This window comes from Athene cunicularia, assembly GCF_003259725.1.
Source record: "Athene cunicularia isolate RWA chromosome 8 unlocalized genomic scaffold, athCun1 chr8_part1, whole genome shotgun sequence".
Classification (NCBI taxonomy): Eukaryota; Metazoa; Chordata; class Aves; order Strigiformes; family Strigidae; genus Athene; species Athene cunicularia.
This window is the reverse complement of record NW_020799109.1, coordinates 16,573,071-16,599,423: the sequence shown is the minus strand read 5'-3', so window position 1 is coordinate 16,599,423 and position 26,353 is coordinate 16,573,071. Positions and strand designations below refer to the sequence as shown.

Genomic DNA, 26,353 nt, shown 5'->3' with positions numbered 1-26,353 from the left:
ACCCAGTTTAGTGTCATCAGCAAACTTGATGAGGGTGCGTATTATACTAATTACAGAAACTGTGTATTGGTTCTGAAGTGTAATTTCCACTATCAGAAATTACATTAATAGTATCAAGCTTGTAAATGAAAATACTCATGTTTGCTAGATATGGTATATTTACTGGGTAATACTAGCCTGTCAATGATAATTTGACTGCTGAATTTAACATTTTTTCATTGTTATTGTACATTTTAATTTTTTTTTGGAAGGCAGAGATGTGGCCTCTACATACTTGGCCATGTAAGCAGTCTAAAGCATTCTGGTTTGAGCTAGTTGTTAATTTGTCAGTCAGCAATTGTGCTATTTTGAAAACAAACTAGTGAGAGACACCAAGTCAGAATAACAATTTAATAGGGAAATAAAAAAAAAATTAAAAAGTTATAAAGGTAGATAATACTGGGTTAAACTAACAGAGTCAGGTGATGGCTGCAGTTTCCCCGAAGCGATGATCCTGCAGAAAGAAGATCTGCTCTTCCTCAGAAAGTCCAGTGGTGGCTAAGTAGCTCCTGTCCTCTGGAAATCCAGTGGAAAAAAGAGCGTCTCCGGTATTCAGAATCTCAGATTATATCCTGGATGGAATGCTTGGTTTCTCCCTCTGGGTGGAGCATCTCACAATGAGATAATGAGTCATGCTGCATGGCATTGATGGGCCATTAACAGAAAGATAGTCTGGGGGTCGGGGGTGAGGCAAGGAAACACTGCCCACCTGATTTCGACAGCTCATGAGGATGGTAATAGAATGCACTGCAACCCAGGACAGCAACCCGAGTCATATAGATCACCCTATATCCCTCACAATCCTTCTCCATTAGCAGCTTTAAAATTACCTCTTGTTTTATAAAGGTTTGTTGTAGCTCCAAATTTATAGCTTTGTTTAGTCTCCACCTAGGAAAATTTTCCATGTGCTCTGCAACTCATTCTGAAAGTATTTATATACTCAACTCTTCCATACACGTATGGATAGACATACTTTAAATATTTTTTTGAAAACTAATCAGTCTGGTGTTACAAATTTTAAATATTTTTTTTATTAACCTGGTGGTATATATTTTTGTTCTTGGCTCAGTAAGCTTAACTGAAAACATGTGAATGATACACAGGAAGTCATTGCATTACTTGAAGATTTTTCTAATCTCTTTCCCACCATGCCTTGCTTGATGTTATGTGAAGAATAAAAATAAGAAAAGTATTGTCCTTTGCCTCCTTTATTTAAGAAAAACACCACACTACATTGGAAAAATCTTGCAACAGAAGAGTTAAATATACGGTACATGTGATACTTTATTTCTGAGTATGTGCTTTCACCTTTATACACTTAATCAGTGTACATGTTCTTGAATATAAGACACACTTTTGAAAATCTACATCTATAAGCCTATCAGAAAAGACAAATACATCTGTTTAAAATCTGTGCACTTATTCTTTGAATATACAAATACCTCTTTCCCTACTTTAAAACTTGTGTAGCAAAAATTACATTAAATTCCTTCTATTTATTTTATTTTACACATGCTTTTGCATTGTTTCAATATCCAGTCTTCTCTTTTGTTTTTGTAAAACACACAGAGTTAAATTTACAATAGTACAGACTACTACTACACACACAGCTACTATTGCTACTATTACTGGACTGTTAGCACCATTATTGTTGTCATCATAATCTAAAGGCACAGAAGCTTTTGGAGGAATGAACCATGTGGCTTGTGCTATATTAGACACCTCTGAAATCAAGCTGGTATCATCAACAGCACGTATAGCAAAGTAGATTATGGTGTCATTTTCTGTTATGAAATTTTCTGGTTTAATTTTAAGAAATTCTTCTCTACCAGCCTCCTTAGGTATGAGATTAGAGCAATTCACGGAAGTGGCATGATCAAAGTTATTTCTTAGGTCCAGAAGATTTTCACTGCTTTTTATTATGTAGTGATCAGCTAGGGAAAAAAGAACATACATTAACAACAAATTAATACGATGTTTTAATATCCCTGCTTGTGGTTACAGCGTAGGACTTCAAGACCCATTTTGTGAAAAAATGTGCTGGTGATTCCTCTTTTACTACTGACTATTGCTCAGCATGGAGGGTTGGTAAGTTCGCTTTTAAACCTTACTTTACAGTGTCAAAGGTCAATTGTTGCTGAGTCTGGGAACTCCTTTTCAATTAAAAATGGAAATTGAATCCACCTTAAAAATATTGTTTCACCAACACTCTTACCTTTGTGCAGACCTGTGCAAAATGTAGCTGAATGAGAAACTGTGCTGTCAAAATACAAACATAAGATGAAATAGCAATTAAAATATATTTGTAGATAGCAGGGGTGGGCCTTGCTGATTTGTATTCTCTCTATCAGCATGAGGTTTTGATAGCAAAAACTGTGAAAGACACAAAATGATTCTCCCATTTGTAGTCAAAGAACTTGTAGTTACATTGCTATGAATGCATTTGATTAATTCCCTGGGGTTCTGCTGTTTCTATTTAAAGTCTGTAGCTTTTCAAGACTTTCCCCTCTTCCCCTTCTCTTCCTCTTATACCCTTTCCTCTTTAGATAGTACAGATGTGCATGATATGCCCAGCTCCAAACCAGTGCAGGACCTGCTACCTTAAACTATAATGCAGTAACTGGCTACTTTAGCTATAAAAGTTTTTAGACATATAGTTGCTAAATAGCAATAAAAGAAGTTGAGAAATATTTTTTGGGTTCTTTTTTCCTTGTGTGGCTGGTTATTAAAAATTTTAGATAAATGTAAAGTTTTCATCTGAAACTGTAATCATCATAACTTGTAGCATTTTATATTTTAACATATAATCTCTGGTTTATGCGAGGAAATGTTTGTATGTTTCATCTGGAATTAAGTTTCATTTTTCTTGTACAACAACCTTAAAATGAGTATTCTGGATAGAACGTTACTGCATCTCTATAGTCCATTTACATCTTTGTAAATAGATTAAAGGTTTGTATTCTCCATGTTGGCTGGTTTGGTGCATTTTTTTTTTTTAATTATGCACAGACATGGACTAAGACTTGTTGCTAAAGTCTCTAGTGGTTATATATTAATGTATTTATTTGATTTGTTTATAATATTCCTTGGTTTCCTTGTTTTGTTTTGTTTTGTTTTGTTTTTTAACAGGACAACTAAAACAGGTATCATGCAAAAGATTGTCTTTCTGTTTGGTTATGTTTTCAGGTTGAGTGTTGGTCCTCAGGGTATGTCCTTTCAGACAAAATATCAACCCCATCTCAGAAAAATGTAGTGTCTGACTCACCTTTTCCATTGTCAAAGTCACCTCCTGGAGCTGTCCAAGACAAGACTATTGTTTTGTTTTCTAAACGAGCATGAAGGTCTGTAACTTTACAGGGTGGATAAATAGAAGAATCTCCTTCTGTATTCACTACAAGAGAACTTGTTGAAATTCTGTTAAAACTTCCCAGGTTGACTTGGATTGCTTTATCAGAAAATTTGCGTCTTGGTGCATTCATATAAATTTTACCTGTGTAAAATATTTTTCAACTTTCAGCATGACATAACTCTGAATTGCATTTTCTTTTAATTCTTATCTCTTCTCATCCTTTAAGTTTTCTTTATTCAGATTTAGTGAAAAGTTAGTGAAGTAAAGACAGAAAATAAGATCATCTCAGGATTCTCAGTATAAAATTTAGGAAACCCAAAAAGCAAAGTCTAAAATGTGTAAAAAATGGAAATACTGCAAGCAGTAAAGCAGGTTGCAGATGTTGGTGAGCCATGGCTGCAATAAGGTAGTTCTATCCATATCTTCACCCATATTGCAGGCCTTAAGAGACTTTCAGTTATATAGACCATACTTTGTGAGGCTTTTAGACAATTTTTATGCTTATTTTTCTAAATTTCACAGTGTGTAACTGAGGATATTAAATTGCAACAACTACTATTTTTGTCAGCATTAAGATGAAAAAGTACTAAAAAAATCAAGAAATCTTAAAAGCTAAGTTTTCTAGCAGCATTAGCTTGTATACTGATGTTGCATGATGAACTTAATTACCCCAAATCCCCATTTTAAAGTCTCAAGAATAATTATAGATTTGCAGCTCCTGTTGTAAGATGCTGAAATACCAAATCTGAGCAATATTTATCATTCTCATGGCTGTAAAAGAAAATAATTTTTAGATTAAAGACAAGATTTTATGCTGTTCTCATATACAGAAAACAGTAGTTGGAGCTGGGTTGTTTTGTTTGGGCTTTTTTGTGGTGAAAATAGTAGATAGAACATCTTTTAAGATCAAATGCAATTTTTGTGACTCTAAATGATCCCATTTGCTAAAACCTTTACACCCTCCTATATACAAACCATGCAAAGAACTGTCTGTTTCATAAACACTCTTTACCATTTTCTCTGTAGCCTGGTATATAGAAGGCTTGATTTTGCTTGAGGCGAAGTCTGGTGGTTGTATTTCTCCCATGGGCATTCACTTTTAGACTGTATCTTCCAGTGCCTTGTAAAGAAGTAAAGTACCTTGAGTAGATGCCATCATTCTTCATCGTGTCAGCACCTTGGTATAGAATTATTGAGAATTAATATCTTAAACAAGATACTTGCTGGTAAACAAGATTATTTTTGCTTATTCATACATAAAACCTGAGCATTACTATGCAGAAACCTGACAGTGTTTTAGTAATGTGGACATCTTTAAAAATAGGAGTGGCCCCACTATGACAACCTGCATTTCATATGTATTTTGTTAAAAATAGCCATTCTGCATTAACACCTTTAAATAGGTAAATCTCTTGTTACTGTATGAAACCACCAAGTTAATACTTATTAGCCATCTACTATATAAAGCACCTTTTAATTATAAGAATGCTGTAATTTAACCTTTGGCCAGGAATTCATCAAGCAGGATTCCTTCTCTTTAAGTGAACTTGTGCAGTTGTACTTGACTGGCTGCAGTATAGATGATCTGCTGGTGGCATCCAAACTAACTATTTTAAAGCCTGGCAGCAGTGTAAAAATAACCTTGCAGGTTCAGGAAGTAGATGTTTGAGAAACACAGGATAACACATTGAAATCTTCTTATGTTTTTAAGTACAGCAATGTGAAAGTCAGGACAGAATGAGGAGGCACTGCTGGCTACCACTGAATTTATAAAGCTACAAATCTACAGCAGTGGTGAAAGAAAAGGAAGAGGAGTATGAAAAGAGATCAGGGATGCTGAATGCCGGGAATGTCTTGCTATTGCTCTAAGAAAGAGTATTCTTGAAAAGAACAATAATGAACTTATTTAACATACAAAAGAGATAAAGCTAATATTTGGTGAGCTAATGTTAAGACTGTAGTCCAGCTTCCTAGAATATGAGATGGACTAACAAAACAGCTTGTTTTCTTTTTACCTTGCCTTTTGAGGGTCAATGATTACATGCAGTACACTTTCAGAAAGAGGTATGAGCAATGTACGCACTACCATGAACACTTCTGCTTTCACCCTCAATAACCACACAGGAAAGAAAGCAGAACAATTTTTCAGGTAAAGGCCATGTCTTTGTTTTCCTCACTGAGAAAAAGCTCTGTAGCTTACTTCTGTCCTAAAGCAGTAGGATCCTCTGTCCCCCTTTTTTTTTTTTTTTCTTGATACAGGTATAGCCATGATTCAGTCCTTTGTGATAAACCTGAGGGGAGCATGCAAACTTGGATTCCAAAATGCATAAATGCAAAGGTTTTTACTATGTGTATGGAACCTTACCTGCACCATTATCAAGAAGTTCAAGGGTTACTGCTGCAGCACCATCCTTCTCTATGGTGGCTATCACAGTTGCACCAAGAACAGGCACAAACCCTTGGCTAACCTCTGCATAAACGACAACTGGATTAAATGCTCTATTTGCCCTGTTCATGTAAGCTGTGATGCTCACAGGAGGAATGTCAGAATGTGCTGGTCGAGAGGCAGCTGTTACTGATATAACTTGAGTTGCTGTATGAATATTTTTAATACAAAACTGCCAATCACCCACCTGCAAATAAAATACAAAAATTTTAAAAACTAGTGAAAAATCTTCATGTTCTAACAGAACCATTGTTTCCCTTATATAATAAAAAATTAAGTAAATAAAAGCTGTATGCTAGTCTATAGGGAACATTAATTCAGAAATTTTTTTAAAAAATTCTGTCTTTACCTCTGCAGTGCCACTTATACTGAGTCTAGCTGTGTTTGGGTTTGAATCATCGATTGTAAAGTCTGAGATTCCATATTCTTTTCCTTTGGGGTCCCTCAGGAAGAAAAATGGCTGAGATAGACTCCATGCAATGCTGAAGAAAGTGTCATTTCCTACAGTTTTGTCAACAGGCACAGTAGTATTCATCCATTCAGAATGCAGAACAACTAGCTCTTTGCTTTCAAGCTGTTGTTAGAGGAATAAAATTTCTTATTACTATTTAGTAAAGAAACACTTAACATATTTTCAGAATGATTCCTCATCCATTGTACAATATTGTATCTATTCATTGCTGATTTAAAATGGATTAGTTTTGGAGGAGAGAATTGAAAAGCATTTATACCTTTTGGAAACTATCATGAAAAAAGATCCCTGCTTATTTATAACTCAGAGTTACATGGAGAAGATGGCAGGCTTTCTAGTTCTTCTGTCTCTACCTACAGGAAAATTTAAGAGCCATTTGGCACAACTACTGAATGAAGAAAACTAATAAAATCCCATATTCACTTTTTGAAATAAATGGCTGCTTGCATAGTAACATTGATTTGAAGTGTAAAATGATGGTAGACAACAAACTACAGTAAGTGTAAGTCCTTCGTTTCTATATCTAAACTATTTATCTACCTATCCAAAGCATTGTGTCAGCAAACTGTATTTCCACTGCAGTTTGATCATCATTATCTGCTGTTTATAATCTAGACATCTTTGTGAGTGGTATATTTTGGATAAAACATAGGACTGGATCTGTGTTAAAATATTAACAAAGTGAGGAATGAGTTTTTAAATTCTAATTAAGAATTGGCCTAGATTAAAAGTCTAAAAGTTTATACATAAGAATGCTACATATGGCTTAGAAGAAAAGCTGTATTTTGAATTGTATCTTTGTTACAATCAAGTTACACTGTTAAATGCTTTAAAAGATAATGTTTTGTGTAAAAGTAAACTAAACATCCGGGGGGGTGGGGTGGGGGGGGTGTTCTGCTTGCATTTTTTTCTCTCAAAGTCTCTTGGACTTTGACAATTATGAGAAATAATTTTCTTGATTTTTTGAAATCATGAATTATATAAATTATGTGAATTATAAATGTTTCATTGCCGTGAAATGTCAAATATCACTAAAAAATGTACTTGCTCCTATTTCCAAATTGAGCCACTGACAATTATGATCATTAATGTCTAAATTAATTCAATTATTGATAAACTGAAAGCATAGAAGGAAAAAGAAGTGTTGAAATTCAGACCTGAATGGATTGTTCAGAAAAGTCTCCACTTCCTGATGTAATTGCACTGAATGCCTCAATTAATTTACTGGGGACAACTCCATCTACACTATAAAGCCTTAAACCTCCTGAAAGACAAGAGCAGAAGAATTAGAAACACTATTTTTCACTCTACAATTGCTAAGTTTTATATGACTTCTGGTACTGAAAGTTCTAATGAGGCAGCCAATATGTTACAAAAACAAAAAATAATTATTAATGTGTTAATGCATATGTCATAGTAAATTCTGGCTGGTGTGATCAACTCATTTTATCTGTCATTGGCAAAGTTTGTAAAAAATCCACTCCCTGGGGCATATCATCAAGTACAGCATTTATAGACTTCTCCTAGTACTTTTGGAGTCACATACTATCCCTTCAGTGAAATTCTGCTCTGAAAATACCTCTGTGGAAAAGACACAGTGGCCTTCCATGATTTTTGACTCTTAACATCCAGATCATTTTTATTCCCAAATGTGAAGTTTAGATCTCTTTTCATGCATACTGCCTTCAAGCAGCTCCAGTCCATTGGAGGTTCTCATAATCAGTGCAGGTCTGTTAACGAATGCATTGTGAATATGGCTTCATACTGCTCTACTGAAACATCTGCAGTTCGTGCATTTGTTGCAAGTCTCTTTCAAAGTAGGACCATACATGCCAGACATAAACTGTGCTCCTGGGGAGCCTACTCGAGTATGCAGAGGCTGCCCACAGCCCCTCCCTACCACCTACCACCTCTCATCCCCATCCCGTACACACAGGCTGACAGAAGATATGCAGGTTGCATCAGTTGTATGGCTCTGTCTCATGAGAGAACACGTGGAGTCATATGAGCTGGAGGAGGTGTTAGCTCAGGGGTGTAGTCAGTATCTTTGGAAAACTGATTTTTGTTTCTAAGCAGGAAGGCCTGCTGATTGAATACTGAAGGACCATTTGGGTTCTTTCTAACTCGCAAATCATTCTTAATAAATATGCTGCAAGTGGAGCTTAAACAACAAATTCTGTCTTAGCATAGAGGCCAGAATAGAATTGAGCTCTGGACTCTCCCATAGTCATGTTGATCTAATGATGGTGAAGAGTATGTAACGGTTTTCCAAATTATTTAAATTGTGAAAACAAGTGGATTGTAGTTTCAAAATGTACAGCATGTGCATTCCTCTAATAAGAATATTTATTCACTATATTTGTTTGGAGTCAGCTTACTTTCTAGGTCTACACAAGGAGTTTTCATTGTTCTGTGGTATTAGCAGGTGCTGTAGCATGAAGCAATACCCCTGTGGATAGTTTTTAAATGCTTGTTTTCAAACTAATTATATAGCTCCAGCTCAGAAGACAGCTAGGCTTGCTAATGACAACCGTATTCACTGTGTTTACAATTTCCTAGCAGTGCACTTCAGCTGCAACAGTTGGAAAAAAATTATTATTCTTTATGTAATGAAAAACGGTTATAAGTAAAAGCATACAGAAAGTTTTCATCATTGCATGCAATGCCAGAAATTTCTTTTTATGTTATATAGCAATATCATAATTAAATCTCCTTAATTAAAGGTATTGTCATGTTACTGCATTTTTAAAATCAAGACAGCTTTTAAAGCAAATCTATGGATCTAAAGAGTTCTGCTTGTTTGCATTAAAAAAGCCTGTCATGAAAACCAAATTTATTTAAAATTAAATTTGTTTTAAATTTCTGACATTTCTTTTTTCCAGACCAATGAATTGCTACGCTTTTATATTTTCATACTTGAATATGCATGCCAGAGAAAGAGTATTTACCTGTTAGTTTTGAAAATTCTTCTAATTCTTTTGCTGCCAATGGCCCCAGTGCAATGGTGTGAATTTTTGCCCCAGTTTGTTTCACCACATCAAGGCAAGCTGCCATACCTGGGTCCTCTCCATCTGTCAGTAACACAATTTCTGAACCATTTGTAGTATACATTTTATCTGCAATTAACTACATCAAGAAAAGAATTAATGACATAAGCAGAAGAATAATTTTTAAATACTAGTTTATCCCAGAGAACAGTCAATGTATGCATTTAGAGCTGTTAACTTCAAATATAGACAACTTGATAATAAGAGTTTGAATTTTTATTTAACACTAAAACTAGTACAATATTAATTATTGCAATTGATATTGCGGGATCTAACTGCTTAGATTTAATAAATGTTCCATTATAAATAATGAGTATTTAATATATGTTTTCCTAGGGAGGGAACCTGTCCCAAGTTGAAGATGTCAGAAGCATTCTGGCTGTATATGTTTTGTTCGTTCAGGGACTGGATGTTTAAGGGGATCATATTAAAAACTTATGCCCACTGTCTGGAACTACTCTTTATTCTTCAATCAAAATTTCAGGAGTAGAGGGCAGACTTCTGTCTAAGGATGTACTCTGAAGTAACTGAAGGTGGGGCAGAAAGGGGTAGGGGACAACCAAGAGGGAGGCCAGTCTTCCTCCTGATGTACCCCTGTCCTGACCCTCCTCTCTGCCTTAGAGATCTCAGCTACCTCAGTGGTCTCATGCTTCTCTGTACAATTTCTCTCTTTCCTACACATTGCTCTCTTTCCTACACATTGCTCCTGATTTTCAGTTTTGCATCTGAATTAGGTGACATCTTCTGGCACTTCAGACTGCCATCCAAGGAAGTAAAACAGACAAATAAATAATAATATATATCCATCACTGTTTCCCAAGCTTGAGATTTGTATGTGGTTTCACAGTATTAGGGGCTTGATTCATGACTAGTGAACTGTGAGAATTATTCCAAAATTTAGATCATTCTTGTAGTTAATTTTGGATTTTGATCTTATTTTTCAATATCCTTTTTGAAGCATGGACATCACATCTGGCCTGTTTCCTGGTAATACTCTTTCTAATCCCATATAATGGTAATGTCAAATAGTTTCTACACCAAATTTTCCCCAGACAGGTACAAGAATCATATTATCTTTCTTAACTACCATTGCATAGGAAGTCCATGTTCTAGTATATTTCTCACTTCTTCCTCATTTTCCATATATTCCAGGAGGTATTTCCACATTATATTGATACTTTACCTTAAGTCCTTTATGTATGCCTGCACAGATATTAGTTTGTCCATTAGCAATTGTAGGCAAACATTGAACAAGTTTTTGGCGTGCTGCCTCACTGGTTATTTGTTGCAAAGGAGCTTTTTCAGATGCATCAGAGTCAAATGTGACAATTCCAACCCAGGAACCAATTTCAATAATATGGAGCAGAAATACTCCTGCAGCACTACGGAGGTGTCTGATGCGGTTGTACTGTATGTAAAAAACAAAAACCCAAAAAAACAACAAAAAACCCACAACATCCTTAGAATGCAATCTCTTCTGAAAAGCTATAACTATGAACAAAATGTAGGAATTTTTTGTAATTAAAAATTAAAAACAATCTGTCTGCTATAAGATAATTCATATGTATGCTCAGTTCTAGAAGAGAGAAGATGTAAACCATGTTCTGGTAAAAGTGCAGCAAACTGCAGCTTCCAGGAAAGATGTCACCAAGCAAAGTCCATCTTCTGATGTGATGACTTCATTCCGATTAAGATTTTTGTCACTTTTTTTCTTGATAGCATGATGGGATGCAAAAGGACAACACCTACATGCCTGAGGAGTAGATTAGTCTAGAGACTAAGTATTTTGAAAATATAAATACTATTAAACTAGAAGTATGGCTATTTTAAATTATAATATTTGAAGGGATTACTGAAAAAAAGTTATGTTTGAAAACATCTCTGGAGATAGCTATGCTTGCAATATTTATTTCATAATTATCTTCATTTTGGTTTTTAGTATTACATGATTATCTACTAATTGATTTTAAAAAATGTACTATCATTGATAGACATCTGTCTTATAAAAATAATATAATTTGTTACAATTGCAGATCTTTGCTGAAAATCAGTCTCAAGAACAGCTCTGGACTAGAATGGCATGTCTAGAAATAGGTCTGTTGATGGAACACTATGGGAGAATCCCATTATTATATGTATGCCATAACTAAAGAGTTAGAGCATATACTGCTTTATGCTTCTTCATGTATATTTTGGTTTAAGGTATGACTATTTCTCAACACGTTTGAGCTTTTTGAATTGCCTTCTTTAGATGAATAGTCATCTTTAGACTTGAATTCCTGTGAGAAATGAAACACTGAAATTGCGGTATTTTCAGTAAGAGTAATGGTCATTGGCTCACTGCTGAACTGTGGAGGAGGTAAGTTACAGATAAGAAAATGCAGTATGTCATCAAAAGAATATATAGGCTGATTTTTAAAAGCATGTATAGAGTTTTGAAGTCTATTAATAAATAATGACATAGCTGCCTTACCTACCCAGATAATTTTGTGATCTTTCTACAGATGACATTCTTCCTACATTGCTTACAGCTTTATAAAAGTATTAGGATATTTATGCAAATAAGCACATATTCAGGAACATTTACTAAACCTTGCATCCATAAAGAAGCTTACTATCTCATGCCACAAGACACTATGAAAGAATAAACCTATGCAAAGTTTTACGGGGAAAAAAAGAAAAGGAAAAACAACCTCAACTGTGTTAAAATGACATAACATTATGCCAGTTCACAGTCTTGATTGTAGAGCAATCAAGAGCAATACTGTAATAAGGAAAGAACGTCTAATTTGTTGACATATTGTGACCTACATATTTACTTTAAATTTTAGAATGATTCATAACAAAAATAAAATGTGAAACTCCATCTATGATACATTTTCTGCTTGGAAGAAATACAATGGCATTGCTGTTTTAGGTGTGGAGCAAAGGATGTATATAAAACAGATTTTACCATTAAAAAAAAAAAAAAAAAAGACCAAGTCTGGCCTACAACTCAGTGCAGTCTTTTTTTTTTTTTCCCCTAAAATAATCGTTAATTACAGAACTGACTGATTTTTTTTTTTTTTTTATAACTTTTTCTGCTTCTTGCAATTGCTGCTAAAAATTGCTTATAAAATGCTTATTCTTACCATTGACATGCTTCCAGAAACATCCAGTACTAAAGCGACTGCCCTGTCTTGGGTCTGCAGTAGCATGAAGGTCGTCTCCGAGGGGGGTGCAGAAGTATTTACAACAGCCGAGTTGCAGAAGTCATCAGATTCCATAATTACTTCCCATGTGCTTTTGTGGTTGCACATCTTATTCTGCATATTTGGAGCCTCACTATTGTGAGTGGTTTTGTCACAAAATTCGACCTAAAAAGTCAGATTGAAGCTGATAATAATTCTGAACCCAACAGTATAAGCATAAGAAAATATCTCAGGAAATATGAAGTTTGTGGTGGGGGCAAGACAAATGGAAGTGTTCATCTCCAGTGAACATGCTCTGTGCTATGGTGCCTGGCCAGCCAGGATCTTAGACAAGGCAAACAAAGAAAGTGCTCCCGAAGAACTAATCGCAGATTTTACATAAACAGACACATGCAGAAACAAATATTTCAGTTTGTGAGTTCTGAGATGCTTGGAGTGACTGATTCATGGAGTTCCTGCTAGATTTAAGCCTGCTAACAAAGATACAGTAGCTGGACAGCATGGATGTCAGCACAAATAAACAGCCAGAATATTTAACCAGCTTCTTGGGTTAGGCTGATAGTCTTGAACCAATTCCTGTAAGTTTGCTTGAGTGGAATAAGGAAACATGCAAAAGGTACAAAGTCAAGACTTTCAGAGAAGCAGGAAGTAATCTTATCGATGTCTCAGGATGTCCACAGCATACTGCTGAGGGAAGACCCTGACCCATTGTTATGGTTTAACCACACTTCTGGTTAACCAGATAAGCACCGCACTTTCTCCCTCTCCCCAGTAGGATGGGGAAAGAGGAAAGGAGGAATAAAAGAAAAAAACCAACCCTTTAGAGTCAAGATAAAACAAAACAAAGAAAAAAAAAAGTTTAATAAGTGAAGGATAAGTGAAAGAAGAAACAAAAAACCTGAGTGATTCAAAAGCAATCACTCACCACCTCCTGCAGGTAGACCAATGCCCAGCCAGTTCCTGAGCATAAGGCTAACCCTCCCAAACTCCTCTTTTCCCTTTCATTGCTGATCATGATGTTATATGGTATAGGATATCTCTTTAGGTTAGTTCCAGTCATCTGCCTGGTTGTGTCCTGTACCAGCCTACTGCGCATCCCCCAGTCTATTCACTACGAGGGGCAGAGTGAGAAACAAAGGCCTTGGTGCTGTTCAGCTAAGGCTAGAATATTAGTATGTTATTGGTCAAAACTCTAAAACATAGCACTATATGATCCATTATGAAGAAAATTAACCGTATCCTAGCCAGGCCCAGTACACCCACAAAGTTCTTGGAAAGAGCTTGCCCAAAGAAATAAGGTCAATAGCCAGGGGAATTGTGATCCCGTACCACAGAAATCTAACCTGCAAGGAGACTGTCCGTCCTGCTAACTGCTGTCCCAGCACCCTTTCCCAGACACTGGAACAGTACAGAGCTGGCCTAAGGAAGTCTGCCTGGTTGTCCTGGATGCTTTCAAGAGAGGTGGGCTGCTGCTTGTGTGTTAAGGATAGGTAAAACAGATTGCTTTCCAAGGGTGTGTAATAGAGCTAACCAGGTAACACTGTTCAGGTGCCAGTTTACATAAGGAGTGACCAAAAAGTATAGTTATGAACAAGGCATTTGGCAAGAATGCTTCACTTTTATGCCTGTTGACCTGATTCTCCAAACATGGAGCAAGAAGGATGCCGACACTGCAGTACATCTCACCCTTATTGACAGGAAAGAGCTGTCACATCATTTCTAGTAGCTTCTTTATATTCCCTTTTGAATAGATGTTAATAGAACTGATAGCATCATCCGTATTCTTTGAAACAGAAATTAATTAAACACCTGACTGATCATTGTCCCCAGCAGAAATAACTGACTAGACTCTCAGTCCAGAAAGGTATAGTAATACTTACAGAAGGTATGTATTGCGAATACATAACAGACCATGAGATATTTTGTTGTATATCTGGAATAAATATACATCCTTTTTCATATAGCTGACCATCATATCTACATCTTCTTGGCTCACACTTGTCTCTGTTGCAGTCTTGGAAAATAGGTGTACCGGTCACACCAGGTGGACAGCTAAGGAAATAGAAGATAGGCAGGGCTGGTTAAGAACCCATATGTAGTCTGTAACTGGTTATTTATTTGAATTTTTGCTGCCCAAATCCAAATTGCTGATGGCACAGCACTGTACTAGACACTGCACAAGTACATAGGTAGACTGTCTCTGTGCTTGGCAGGGTCCTCAAACTAATCTAGAAATAGCAAAAAGCATAAAACACTTGCGGTCTTTTGTGATCTTCTTTGTGATAATTATAGACTATGCAGTAAAGATATCCTGCTAGTAGTTGTAATACAGAACACTGTATTGGTATGCCTGAGCTAGGAAAAAAAGGCAAGCCTGAACTAATTCTCTACATTCATTCAGTTATTATTCCTCTTTGTAGAAACTGTTTAAAATCATGGTGGTTTCAGTAGGCAATTTCAGTGGTGTTGATAACTGCTCTTTAACAAAATTATGTTAAGTGAATGCAAAACAAATGGTGGCTGAAGTCTGCAGTTGCGCACAGAGCAAAAGATTATCCAGCCTCATCTCCTAAACCTCTTACTGCACTGAAGGCAGTTGTGGTTTTCTGGTCTGCAGAGCAAGCAATACATGTTGCTGACTAAGTATCTTGTGATCATATGAAAAGGTTGTGGACACTCTACAAAGTAAAAACTCAGCACAGGTGATGAGAATATTGAAAACGTTATTGAAATGTTTAAACCTGTGTGATGTAAAAGCAGAAATATGAAAAAAAAAAAAATTAATACCTTGTTGCTTCAACACTTGCTTCTCCAGAATTTCTAGACACATAAAAAGGCATGTCACTACTATATTCATCGAACACCCCCCACCGATAGTGAGCCCATTCATGGACAAAAACTCTACCTGTTGAAAAAGAATAGCACATGCACATTCTAAATACAACTGTTTAAAAGCTACTCTGTGATTTACATAGACATTTTAACAATTTAATTCTTATCTAAGGTGAAGCACTTGGGATAATAACTTTTCCTTGAGGTAAAACTAAGGCAGCATCAGTTTAGCAACCATGACTAGAATTTTTATTCATATTTGACTCTCAGAAATGCAGGAACTGTTCTAGAAGCTTTCTTCCAAGTTGGCAAAAATTTAAGGAAATTTAGGTTTTGTGAGGTTTCTGTCCCACAGAGCAGCAACCCTCACATTTTTGACACCAGTGTAGTGCAAAATCAGATACACAAAACCGGATAGTTTATTTGGTAAGTGGTCATAAAAGGAAAGCTATCGCTAATGGCAGTAGTTAAGTGCAGAAGAATAGCTATTTAAGGTTTTCAAAGGGATAAATTACTTCTGGATCCAGTGTTTGAATATTTAACTTCAGACATTTCACAGGTATTTGCTACTTCTGAAAAATATGTCTCAACTTTTTTTCATTTTAGGAAGCAAATAAGTATCCAAAATCATTAATCTTAGGCATTTCATATGAACAACAAAAGAGGCAATTAAATTAAATAGTAGTATTACCTTTTTCTCCATAAACTTCAGTCAAGTTGTCATTTAAAATGAAGTTAGGTGTGAAATGGATGTACTGTCCTTTCTCCTTACATCCTCCATACTGTAAGGTGTAAGGATCATCTGCATGTTTAATATAAGAGTCTGCTATGATGACATCTGCCTGAAAAAGTAAGAACAAAGTTATAAATGATATGGGTGTAGAGAAGAGTTAGGCGATTCATGTTGAATAAATTCAGTCCTGCAATTTTTTTTATCCTACGAACATTCCCCATACTTTTGAGCAAGAACTTCCAGGATTAGTCCTAGATTTTGATGTGATTCATAATGTAGCCTTACCAGTCTAGCTTCTCCTTGTTGTTCTAATCATAGAGTTCTCTAAATCATACCTTATCGTATGATTCTGTTTTTAATCTTAAATAGTTGCTCTTTTTCTTCCACGTTTTAGGAATTACAATTTTTACAGACTTGAAGAAAAATCGATGTTTTGTCATTTCAAACAAGTAATTAGAAGCATTTTTAATCATGTCCTAGGGAATGAAAGAAAACAGAGTATTAATACAATGTTAATATTTAACATGTGCCTGTATGTGCAATGAATAATTTAGCCTTATCAAGAAACAGCAATACAATTAAGTAGAACTAAGTACATAACACAAACTAAGAAAGTATTACAATATTTGCTAAGAAAAGAATAAACAAAGAAGCCAAAGGACTAAGCTGTAATCCTTGAAATCTCTCACCAGTTCTATAATTCTCCTCTTTAATCAAAGATTGTGAAAAAATTCGCACTCTAGACTTCATATGAGATGAAACCTACTAAATACAAGGATTTTACCCTTAAATTAATACTGGCCTGACACTAAGTGTTGGCAAGATTCAGCATTGCACCTGCTTTTCATTTATCTGACTAATGTCATAATTTTTCTCTCAAATTCTCTATTTTGCATATCTTCTTTGTATTATGGCTACTATATGCTACCATTACTTTACTTTCCTCTTGCTCTTTTACCACTTCTCTTGGAATAGAGGCATCAGAAAAAGCATTCCCTTTATTTTTCTCTCCACTAACAAGTGTTTAGTGGAAAAAAAAACAAATGAGAAGAAGAGAAATAAAATCTATCCCATAGGCTTTTCATAAACTAAGAAGAAAGCTGTGACAGAGGCGTGAGTCAAAGATCCACATTACATGTACAGAAAATTCAGTTAAAGAGATTTCTTGAAGAGATTTGGTTTGCCAGGACTGAGAGTGATAGTGAGTGCTAATCCAGGAGAATTTGAGCAATAACGGGATGTGCCACTTCAGCTGTCCCCAGCGACCCCTTGCCTGCTCTGCAGGTAGAACAAAGTATTTTTAACTAGTTCAAAGGAACTGAAGGAACAGTGTAAGAGCAAGATCTCATAAGGTCAGCTATGATGTGAATATGTGGTAGGTATCTCACAGTAACAGTAACCATCACTCTTACACTTCTACCCTAAAAAACACTCCGTGGTTTGTCCCTTAATGAAAATGAATTGATCTAAACTCTACTTATTGCTAAAAAAGGGGACAGACAGTGACTGATTATAAAAAGTAAACTACCAGATCCACTTTTACTTCATGTAAACTTCTTCTCACAAGAAAAAAGAAATCTGGAAATGTTATGGTACCCTTTGTACTTGATATTGGAGATGACATGGGACTGACATAAACCTACATCAGGGTCTAGAAGGCATTAGACATACTGAAGAACCTGGGCATTTGTCATAAATGTCCTGTTCAGCAGCTTTTCTCTAAAATGATTTGACTGTAGAAAACAATTTCTTTGCTTTGAAACCTGGCCAACATCCTATTCTGAGGGAATTTATCCATTAAGGCATCTATGTGGACTGAAATAAAAATTAAGCCCTGAAATGCCACTAAACCTAACCTTTTATTTTCCATTTAGAATTTTTAAAGGACCATTATGAGACATACTACCTAATGACAGAGTAGTATAATCAATGGCTATTAAACAAGCATTCATAGGACATTCTTTCAGGTAAATATAATTTGGAAAGCTACTTAAAGGAATTTCAGTCTACCTCCCAGTAGAGATATTACAGCATTGTCTGAGGGAATTAGTGCTCTCAGTAGCAAAAGCAGATGGCAAGGCAAATTAGAAATTACCGGTTTAGTAACTATGGGATTAATCCATGATTAATTCAAAAAAGCAAGAAAAAAACCTATTGACATGAATAGGAGCTGGACCTAATTCATGCTACTTTCCAAGCAGAAAAGTCAAGCCAAAACTCCCGAGAATGCATGTAAATGCAAATGTTCTTACCATTGTGTTCAGGATGATGTTGGCATCTTCTGGCACCTGGGGATTAATTGCAACAACTAAATCCTCATAGCCATTCTTATTTAGCCATACCATAGAACCTTTTGCCACATGCAGGAGCTGAAAAGACAGCAAAAATATCAGACTCCTCATCAACCTCATTACTTGTTCCTGTCCGTGATGTTCTTGATTAGAAAAGCAATGGCTTATCAGTCTTATTTATATGATTGCCTTTAGGGTGTCAGACTTTGTTACAGTAACCCAGGATAGTTCACCTCCCCTATCCGAGTACGTAGTGTCCCAAGCACGTTTTATTGTCACAGTAACCTGGAGTCACTCGCTTCCCCCACACTGCACAGCCGCTAGCATGAGCCAGCTGCAGATCTCCGCATCGGGACAAGACCTGCATTACATCAGCAAGCTCTCTAATGAGCCAAACAGGACATTGCTTATGTATGTATGTTAACTGGGGCAAGTTTTACCATCCACCTCTTCGCTGATTTTCCTTGAGCTTCACTCCCAAGCAGGGCTCCGCTGTGTTGGGTCCCCGTTTTGATTGGTGTCAGTGTGCTGGGGCTCTCGCCATGGTAATGCTACGCTTTCCACGAAGCCAAAACTTTCACTCACTGTGTTGTGCCTCATCCCAGAGGGATTCACACCTCTTCATTCCTAGAAGGCTTTTGTGTCAAAAAAAGGTGTAACAGTTTGCAACAAGACACTCATGTTCTGTGCGAGTACAGTTAGTTATATTCTATATGTTGCCTGCATTTAGTTACATGTTAATTTTAGGAAGAAATACTTGGTATTTTATTGTGAACTAAAAAAAAAAAAAAAAAAAAAAAAAAAAAAAAAAAAATTAATTACCTTATGCCTCTTCAGGTGATCTATGATCTGTTATTAATTTTAGAAGAGAGAAATAATTGCAAAAACACAACTGGAATTTCCTGGCAAAAAAATCTGAACAATGAAATAATTATGTAATATTGAATTGAAACAATAGAAAAAGCAAGATTAGATCAGTGAGCCAGTAAAATGTTGACAAGTTCTATATACAATATTTGGTATGATAAACTAACCCCTTTTAAATGGCATTGTTTGCCTTTAGATGAATAACCATTCCATTTGGAATAAAATATGTTTCTATTGTGTGGGAACAGTTTGCAAGCAAGCCAGATTACTCTGTGTGCCTGTCCTATTCCTCCTTATTTTTTCTCATTTCATACTGAAACTTGTCCAGAAGTGACATATTTTATTCCAGTTCCTTGATAAAGTATTTAATAGCATCATGCCTACCACTGATTTGTAATCCTTTGAGAAATGTCTATTAGGTGATGATTCCCTACCAGCTACTTTTTGAGATCTCCCAGCTAGGTAGTTCCTAATTCATTAAGGAGGTGCATTAAAAAAAAAAAAAAAAAGAAAAAAAAAAGTGGTAGTGATTGACACTGATTATATTTTCATCCTTTGATTCATTATTGATTGAATATTCTATCGGATTTCCTATTCTTTTTGTGGAACAGATGTTAAACAGATTTTCCAATAATTTTGCAGTTCATCCTCTCTGCCTTTTTAAAAAACACTATGTCTTGGTGATATTGTAAGAGTCATTAATAATCAAGAGAGTAAACTGCTGCTGAGGGTCTTGTGCAATTCTTTTAAAATTACTGTGTGAAATTTATCTGGGCACATGCATTTAAAAGTACTTCAGTTTGAAGATTTACCTCCATCTGTTTTCCTAGTGTATAAAAAAATAACTCCTGATGGTCACGGTATGAAATTATATCATCCCACTTCTTCCGAAATATTGGACAGAAATATTAGCTAAATTCTTCTATGTGTGGTGGGTTGGGTTTGGTGGTTTTTTTCATATCACTATGAAATAAGGATTGTTTTCGGTTTGTCTTTAGCAGTCACTGAAACCTTGGAAAAAGTAATGACCAATTACTTTTTAAACACCTCCACACTACTGGTTAGCAAAACTTTTTAACTTAGATTTTCAGCCATCATGCTCAGCTGATAGAGGCAAAGTATTTACCAAAGCAGTGTTATAAAAGTTGCCTCTTAGTTCCAGAGGACTCTCACTTGTTCTGATTTCATAACTTGCAGCTGAAAATACAAATATTAGAAGATAGTCATGTGTGTTGGTTATCATTCAAACTTTTGATCTCTTTCAAAATAATTTCAAATACTACTTAGTATCAGTTTCATTAGTTAGTTCAGCTACTGGGAAAAATAAAATGCAGCATGTCAGATAGATCTGCAAAATACTTATTATCTAAACTGAGTGCCTGAATGATTAAATTTCTCACAGCACAGCTCTGAAATGAACAGATGATGGCAGCATTTTGTAGTATGGAGGTGACTTGAACTTCATCTCATTTATATAGTTTTAAATCTGAAAAATTCATTAACCTCAATTAAGTACAATAATTTCTAGCTCAATAGTTATTTCTTTACAGTTTCAAGCCTGCTGACTAAGAAACCTATGAAATTGAAGTAACTGTTACTTGTTATAATTACAAGAGAGTAATTTACTAAAACTTCAACAGTTCTTAATTTAATTGATTATAGTACTCTAGTTAATAAACCTGCTGTTGCTCATTTTACAAACAAAACACAAATCCTGTCCATCTGTAGTACACAGATATTTCTCTATTATAGCTGTTTACAGTCTATTATTCTGGGGAATACAGACTTTTCTTGTGTTAAAGGGAAACAACCACACAGTGTTTGGAAAATGTTCAAAACTAAATAGCTTTTATCAGGGCTGTCATTGCTCTAGAGCCTGCTCTTAGTGTTTGTGAAGAGATCTGATGTGTACAATTGCTGGAATAAATAGCTGTATAACTTTCTCTGCCTTACTTAGTTGTACTGTTCTCTGTGTGGTATAGACATGGCATGACTCCATGGCATTGCAGTTTGTGGTATAACAGTTCTGTTCAATTGGATGTAACCTTTTGGGCTTTATCTGCCATTGTCAGGGAAAGTAAACAAGTACTCGGAATATATACCATCATTCTTAACAATGTCAGAACCTAGCTATCGAAATTACATCAAACAAAAATGGTTGAATTTGTGCTTTCTAGATTCAATTATCTAGAATATAACAATAGCAGGGAAATTATTTTCTGATATGCGATCTGTACAGCTCCTTTGGTTTTGATGGTATGTTAAAAATATTTGAGAAGAGTGCAGTCTGAAGTTAAAATGCCTTTTTTTACTGTGTTTCAATTCAAATAAATGCTAATTTCTTAGCAAAATCATCAATTATTCCATTAGGAAGCTGATGAATAGATTATTTTCAAAATCTGTACAGTTTTTAAATACTTCTCATGTGCTTCTGTAGTTACACATTCAGTTCTGCAGATTGGGTACTTTTCTGTTCTGGTTATGTTCATTACAGAATTCAGTCACCTACAATGATAAATGAATAGACAAAAATCAGAATTAAGTAGCAGAAGAATAACAAATAAAAATAGGTATTCAAATAAATCTTTACTGCTGATTTATATCATTGAGACATCAGCTGATGACATACTTCATTTTATATTATTATCAGTATGCATTACAGTTGATTTACATAAAAGTTGAAAAAAATATGTTTCAAAAAGGATATAGCAAAATTTATAACAGTATGTTTCATTGAAAGAAATCTGTCCTTATCTTACATCTTATAGATGAGAAACTTTGCATATACATTATTGATGATTCTGCGTTTGATTTCTTTCAGGAATAAATGCACATCCTTCCTTAAAAAGCCATGTTAGTTTATTAATGACACAATCACCTTCAGTGCAGGAATTTTTTTTTTCACAGATATAGATGCCAGTAAGATCAGAGGAACACCTAAGAATAAAATGATACATTTCAACTTAAAACCGCTGTCTGAATATAGTCCTGACATTAATGGTGCCTGGAGTGTAGTCTGCACTCTGCCTGTGTAAAACAGTTATTCTTATAAAAATATGTGAATATACATTGCAAAGTGACACCAAGAATAATCATTTGTTTGTTTATTTCTCCATCACTTCAGTCTACTGCCTGAGTTAAAATATTACAGATTGAAAGTTTACAATTGCAGAATTAGTCATTAATTCAGTAGTTACCACTTCCAAATATTGCTGTACCCCGGAAAAATGCCTCTTAAATAGCTTCCTGATTATGCACAGGCATTTGGTCAGTGAATTGCAGGTCAAATATCCTGTAATAAAACTTTGTTTCTTGAGGCCCATTGGCCATATGGACAGAGAGGAAAAGCAGATAATGAGCCAAGCACTCTTGCAGTAGTGAGAGCATGGGGTGAAGTTTTGCAGAGGTAGCAAAGATTTAAAAAATGGGTTTGAAGCAAGAGAGGACCAGAAGCTTGACAGGAAAGTCCCAAAGTTGCAGTGTACTCTGAGAAGGGAGAGGTGAGATGAAAACAAAATCCTTAGCTAGACAAACACCTTGAGCAGAGGTGAAGGATGATTTCTGTACAAGCACCATTTCCTCTCCAGTGGCAAAGCACAGGCAGTGATAAAGTCTCTGGTGTCGGTTCAGAAAAAGTAATGCCCAACATCATTGCCAATCCATCAACCACAAAAATGTGTAAAGATGAATGCAGAGGAAATCACATGATCTATTCATAAAGTAGGAAAGATATTTAATGAGGGATAAAATAAAGACTAAAAGAAAAAAGGATACCTCAAAAGTTTATGGAAAAAGACCAGTCAGGTTTCTAAAGCCCACCATGAAGGGCTTGTAGAAGGGGGAAAATGCTGAGTTACCTTGTAACTTTAACCTGACTCTGCCCAGTTGCACAGAAATGCCTGTCACTGTCATACTCATCAAACACCCCTATTGAAGGTGAGCCCACTCATGAACAGGCTCTACCTGCAGGGAGAACAGAAGGGCAAATGCATGGTAGCTGTAGAGAGACATTATATCCCTGTATGCAAAATTAGTCACCAAAATTATACGGTAGACTTTCTGAACAGCAACTTTCCAGCAACACTCAACATTAGGCAGTTTTACTATCAAGTAATTTGCTTTGTGGCTAAGTGTGACTAACTTTAAATAACACCATTTGAAGCTCTTATTTTCTATGTCTTTTAAAATTGGCTTCTTTTACCATTATCTGTTTGAACTTGAATTCTGTCTCTAGAGAGGTATGATAAAACAGCAATGCTTTCTAAATACATTTACATGAGAGTAAACCATGCATCAAATTGTAATTTATTTGACATTGTAAGTGGAACTAACCTCAATAAACCAGTGCTTCATTTTCCATTAGACACACTACTAAGGGATTAGGAACAAAAGGCTATTTGCACAGCAGTACGTGCAGTACACTGAGACGTGTGGGAAACATACAGGAAAGGGTTAAAGAACATATGGTGTGTATTCTTTGGGTTTTTTATTGTCAACAACTAAGGCAAAACATAAAAGTAAAACGGTTTAGGGAATTCACCCTGTGACCCTTAGATGTCTATCAAATAATCATCTACTAGGAAGTTAGGTGTGAAATGGATATATTTTTCCCATTTTTCCACCTGCTTCATGTTGTAGGGTGTACAGGTCATTGTGATGTTTCCGAGAAAGAGCTGCCACTATGGATACAGAGAACAGCAGGCATCCAAAGGAGGGAGGAAAAGGAGGGATTGAGTTGCTGCTTGCAACTCAGAGGTCTTGGTAGTGAGCAGCTACCTCTGCTTCAGATAGAATAGAAGGTAAACCTCTGATGTGACTGTTATTCTTTGCTCAGCCTCTGATAGCTAGAAATGAAAAGTGGGATGTAGAGAAGCAAGGCTAACCAATTCTTATCAACTAGTCCCTACTTCTTTTTCTGCCTCGGTAGCAACAAGCTGCCTTTATTCTCCTTGCGTTTCTTGCCAGGCCTTGCCTCATGATTCTGAAACTTCACCTAGACAGGTATTACTGCTGCCTTCAGCACGACTGCCAGCCAGGTGTTATTAGAGGGGTGATGGGTTAAGAAAGCAAGCAGGAGATAAAAAGAAAAACCCTGGAACTCATAAGCAAAGGTTTCTGACTTGTAATAAATGTAAAACCAGGTGGAGAAATGAAACTGGTTATCAACAAGGATATTCAGACCAGACAGGCTGTTCAGAACAAGGCTATTCAGACCAGTTTTTAAAATAATTAAACAGCTTGCAAAGACTCCATTTACAGACTACAACAGATTAGCCCGGAGCTTCTTATAGTCCAGCACTGTCATTGTTCATCAGCACTGTCCTTGTTCATTTATAACCAACAGGATGGTACAGCTGTTAGTACTGATGTTGTTACCAGTGATTATTACTTATATATTTACTAATGGTGGTTCATAGATTGTGATTTTACTGGTTCTTAAGGGCACTCTCATGTGAATACTTTTTCACATAACTTTAAAATTTAAGGTACATTGGATGTGCTAATAAATGTGTGTAAAAAATGTATTGCACTCTGTTCTCTGCAACAGGCCTTGAGCCATACCTTTTCACAGAACTCATGTTTTGATTTCTTGTCAGTCATAACCAGAAGCACCAAAACCAAATCCTGCGCGTGAGCATGAAGGGTACCCTAGCAGAGCTGGTGTGAGGTGCGGAGGGCTGGAGCCCCACGTGTGGGAGGACAAGGCAGGTGCCCACCGGGCTCCCTCCTCCCCGGCTGGCTCTGTCCCAGGAGCAGCCCCCAGCCAAGCAGTGACCCCCAGCTCCCTCCCAGCTTCCCAGCACAGGATGAGTCAGGGCCCTTCTGGCCCATCTCTCTCCTGAATAGCTATCCTTGGCCAAGCACTGCCAAAATCCCAAGATCCAGAGCACAACAGTGCCCATGTGGGGCTGGCCTCTGCAGAGGCACGGCCAGGCTGTGCTAACCGTGGGCAGGTGAGGTCAGCCCTCCCACCATGCAAAAGCTGGATTTTTTTAGCCACAGGCACTGCTGCTCCCACAGAGAGTGCCCAGGACTGGGAAACACACAGGTTACTAGGGTTTAAGCAGAGATTTGGTGTATCTAAGATCATTTTCCCTGAGCGACACCATGAACAACCAGTGGAGGATGGGATCCCTGCTGTTACACAGGGACAATGGCTTGACATCTGTTATGGTGTGCTATGTCCACCCACACGTCCGCTCACAGTTCCAGCTGGCCACGTTAAGCACTTCCAAGGAACTTCTCATTTTCCTTTAGGCCTTGTTTGTGTCCCGCTAACCACAGCCCGGCTGTCTGCTCCACCCATGCACAGAAGAGTCCCTCCCGCCACTCACTGAAAGGCAAAATTTCCAGGGCTACTTGTTAATGAGCAGTCACTGATAAGAGAGATAATTTGGCCAGATAAAGAATCAGGCCTTCCAAAAGTCTGTCTAAAATTAGTTATGTTTGAGCATGCCCCTTTCTCTTGGAAAGGAATTTCTGTAATAAACTATACACAAATTAAGCTATCTTAATCTTGAAAATGCAATGTTCTCTCAGTTGTTTCTACCCTTTTTCTTGGAACTCTATTCTGTAACAGGCCCCTGTTGCTTTCTTCCACCCATTATGTCCAGAAACATATGATGTGTCACATGATCATTCTGTTTTGCACACTTTGCTATGGGAAAGTGATTTTTCCATACGTCTCTTGCGATGCCTTGGTTATTTGATAAAGTGCCACCTTGAGTGTCATTAGTGCTTGCCCATGTGATGTGATGAAAGAGTAATTGGTTTATTTTTCATCGGAACGTGTTTGTCTAAAAATAGGTGGCTTTTCTAAGATGGTTGACAGTGTATGGGCAAAAAAGCTTCACATACAGTCAGGTTACATGAATACTCATTGTTTAACCTCAGGGAAAAAAAAATATGGAAATACCCAGAAAGAAAACAAATAGAGGACCCAAAGTTTCCTGTCCCTCTTGCTCTGAAAAATAACCTCCTGGGTGCGCACGGCGACCCCCGCTCCTGCACAAGTGGCGGGTGGTAAGGGATCCGGCCGCGTCCCGGAGCGCCCCCGCAGCCGAACCGCAGGCGCCTGTCGGGGAA

At 36.5% G+C, this 26,353-nt stretch overlaps 2 protein-coding genes across 2 annotated transcripts in view; one reads left to right on the top strand and one right to left on the bottom strand.

Annotated features, from left to right (window-relative positions):
* The window catches only part of ODF2L (outer dense fiber of sperm tails 2 like), a 56,040-nt gene that overhangs the window by 7,989 nt on the left and 21,698 nt on the right, over positions 1 to 26,353 (top strand). Inside the window, exon 3 of the mRNA XM_026854351.1 lies at positions 11,387 to 11,555. The gene's annotated coding sequence lies outside the window, so the exon portion shown is untranslated. The remainder of the gene's footprint in view (positions 1 to 11,386; positions 11,556 to 26,353) is intronic.
* LOC113482849 (calcium-activated chloride channel regulator 1-like) lies at positions 1,541 to 24,846 on the bottom strand. Its single transcript, XM_026853920.1, has 16 exons — positions 24,830 to 24,846; positions 18,362 to 18,572; positions 16,445 to 16,585; positions 16,068 to 16,218; positions 15,332 to 15,449; positions 14,425 to 14,596; positions 13,470 to 13,472; positions 12,485 to 12,709; positions 10,537 to 10,761; positions 9,255 to 9,432; positions 7,464 to 7,570; positions 6,184 to 6,408; positions 5,754 to 6,021; positions 4,401 to 4,565; positions 3,305 to 3,529; positions 1,541 to 1,973 (listed from the first exon to the last, which is right to left on the bottom strand). Exons 1-16 carry the CDS (start codon positions 24,844 to 24,846, stop codon positions 1,546 to 1,548), a joined length of 2,859 nt encoding a protein of 952 aa, XP_026709721.1. The 3' UTR covers positions 1,541 to 1,545.

Excerpts from the sequence above, each read along its gene's own strand:
- LOC113482849 (XM_026853920.1), bottom strand. Across the intron at positions 16,586-18,361 it reads ACATCATCCTGAACACAATG|GACATGATTAAAAATGCTTC; the intron begins GTAAGAACATTT and ends TTCATTCCCTAG. Across the intron at positions 14,597-15,331 it reads GCAAGTGTTGAAGCAACAAG|CTGTCCACCTGGTGTGACCG; the intron begins GTATTAATTTTT and ends CTATTTCCTTAG.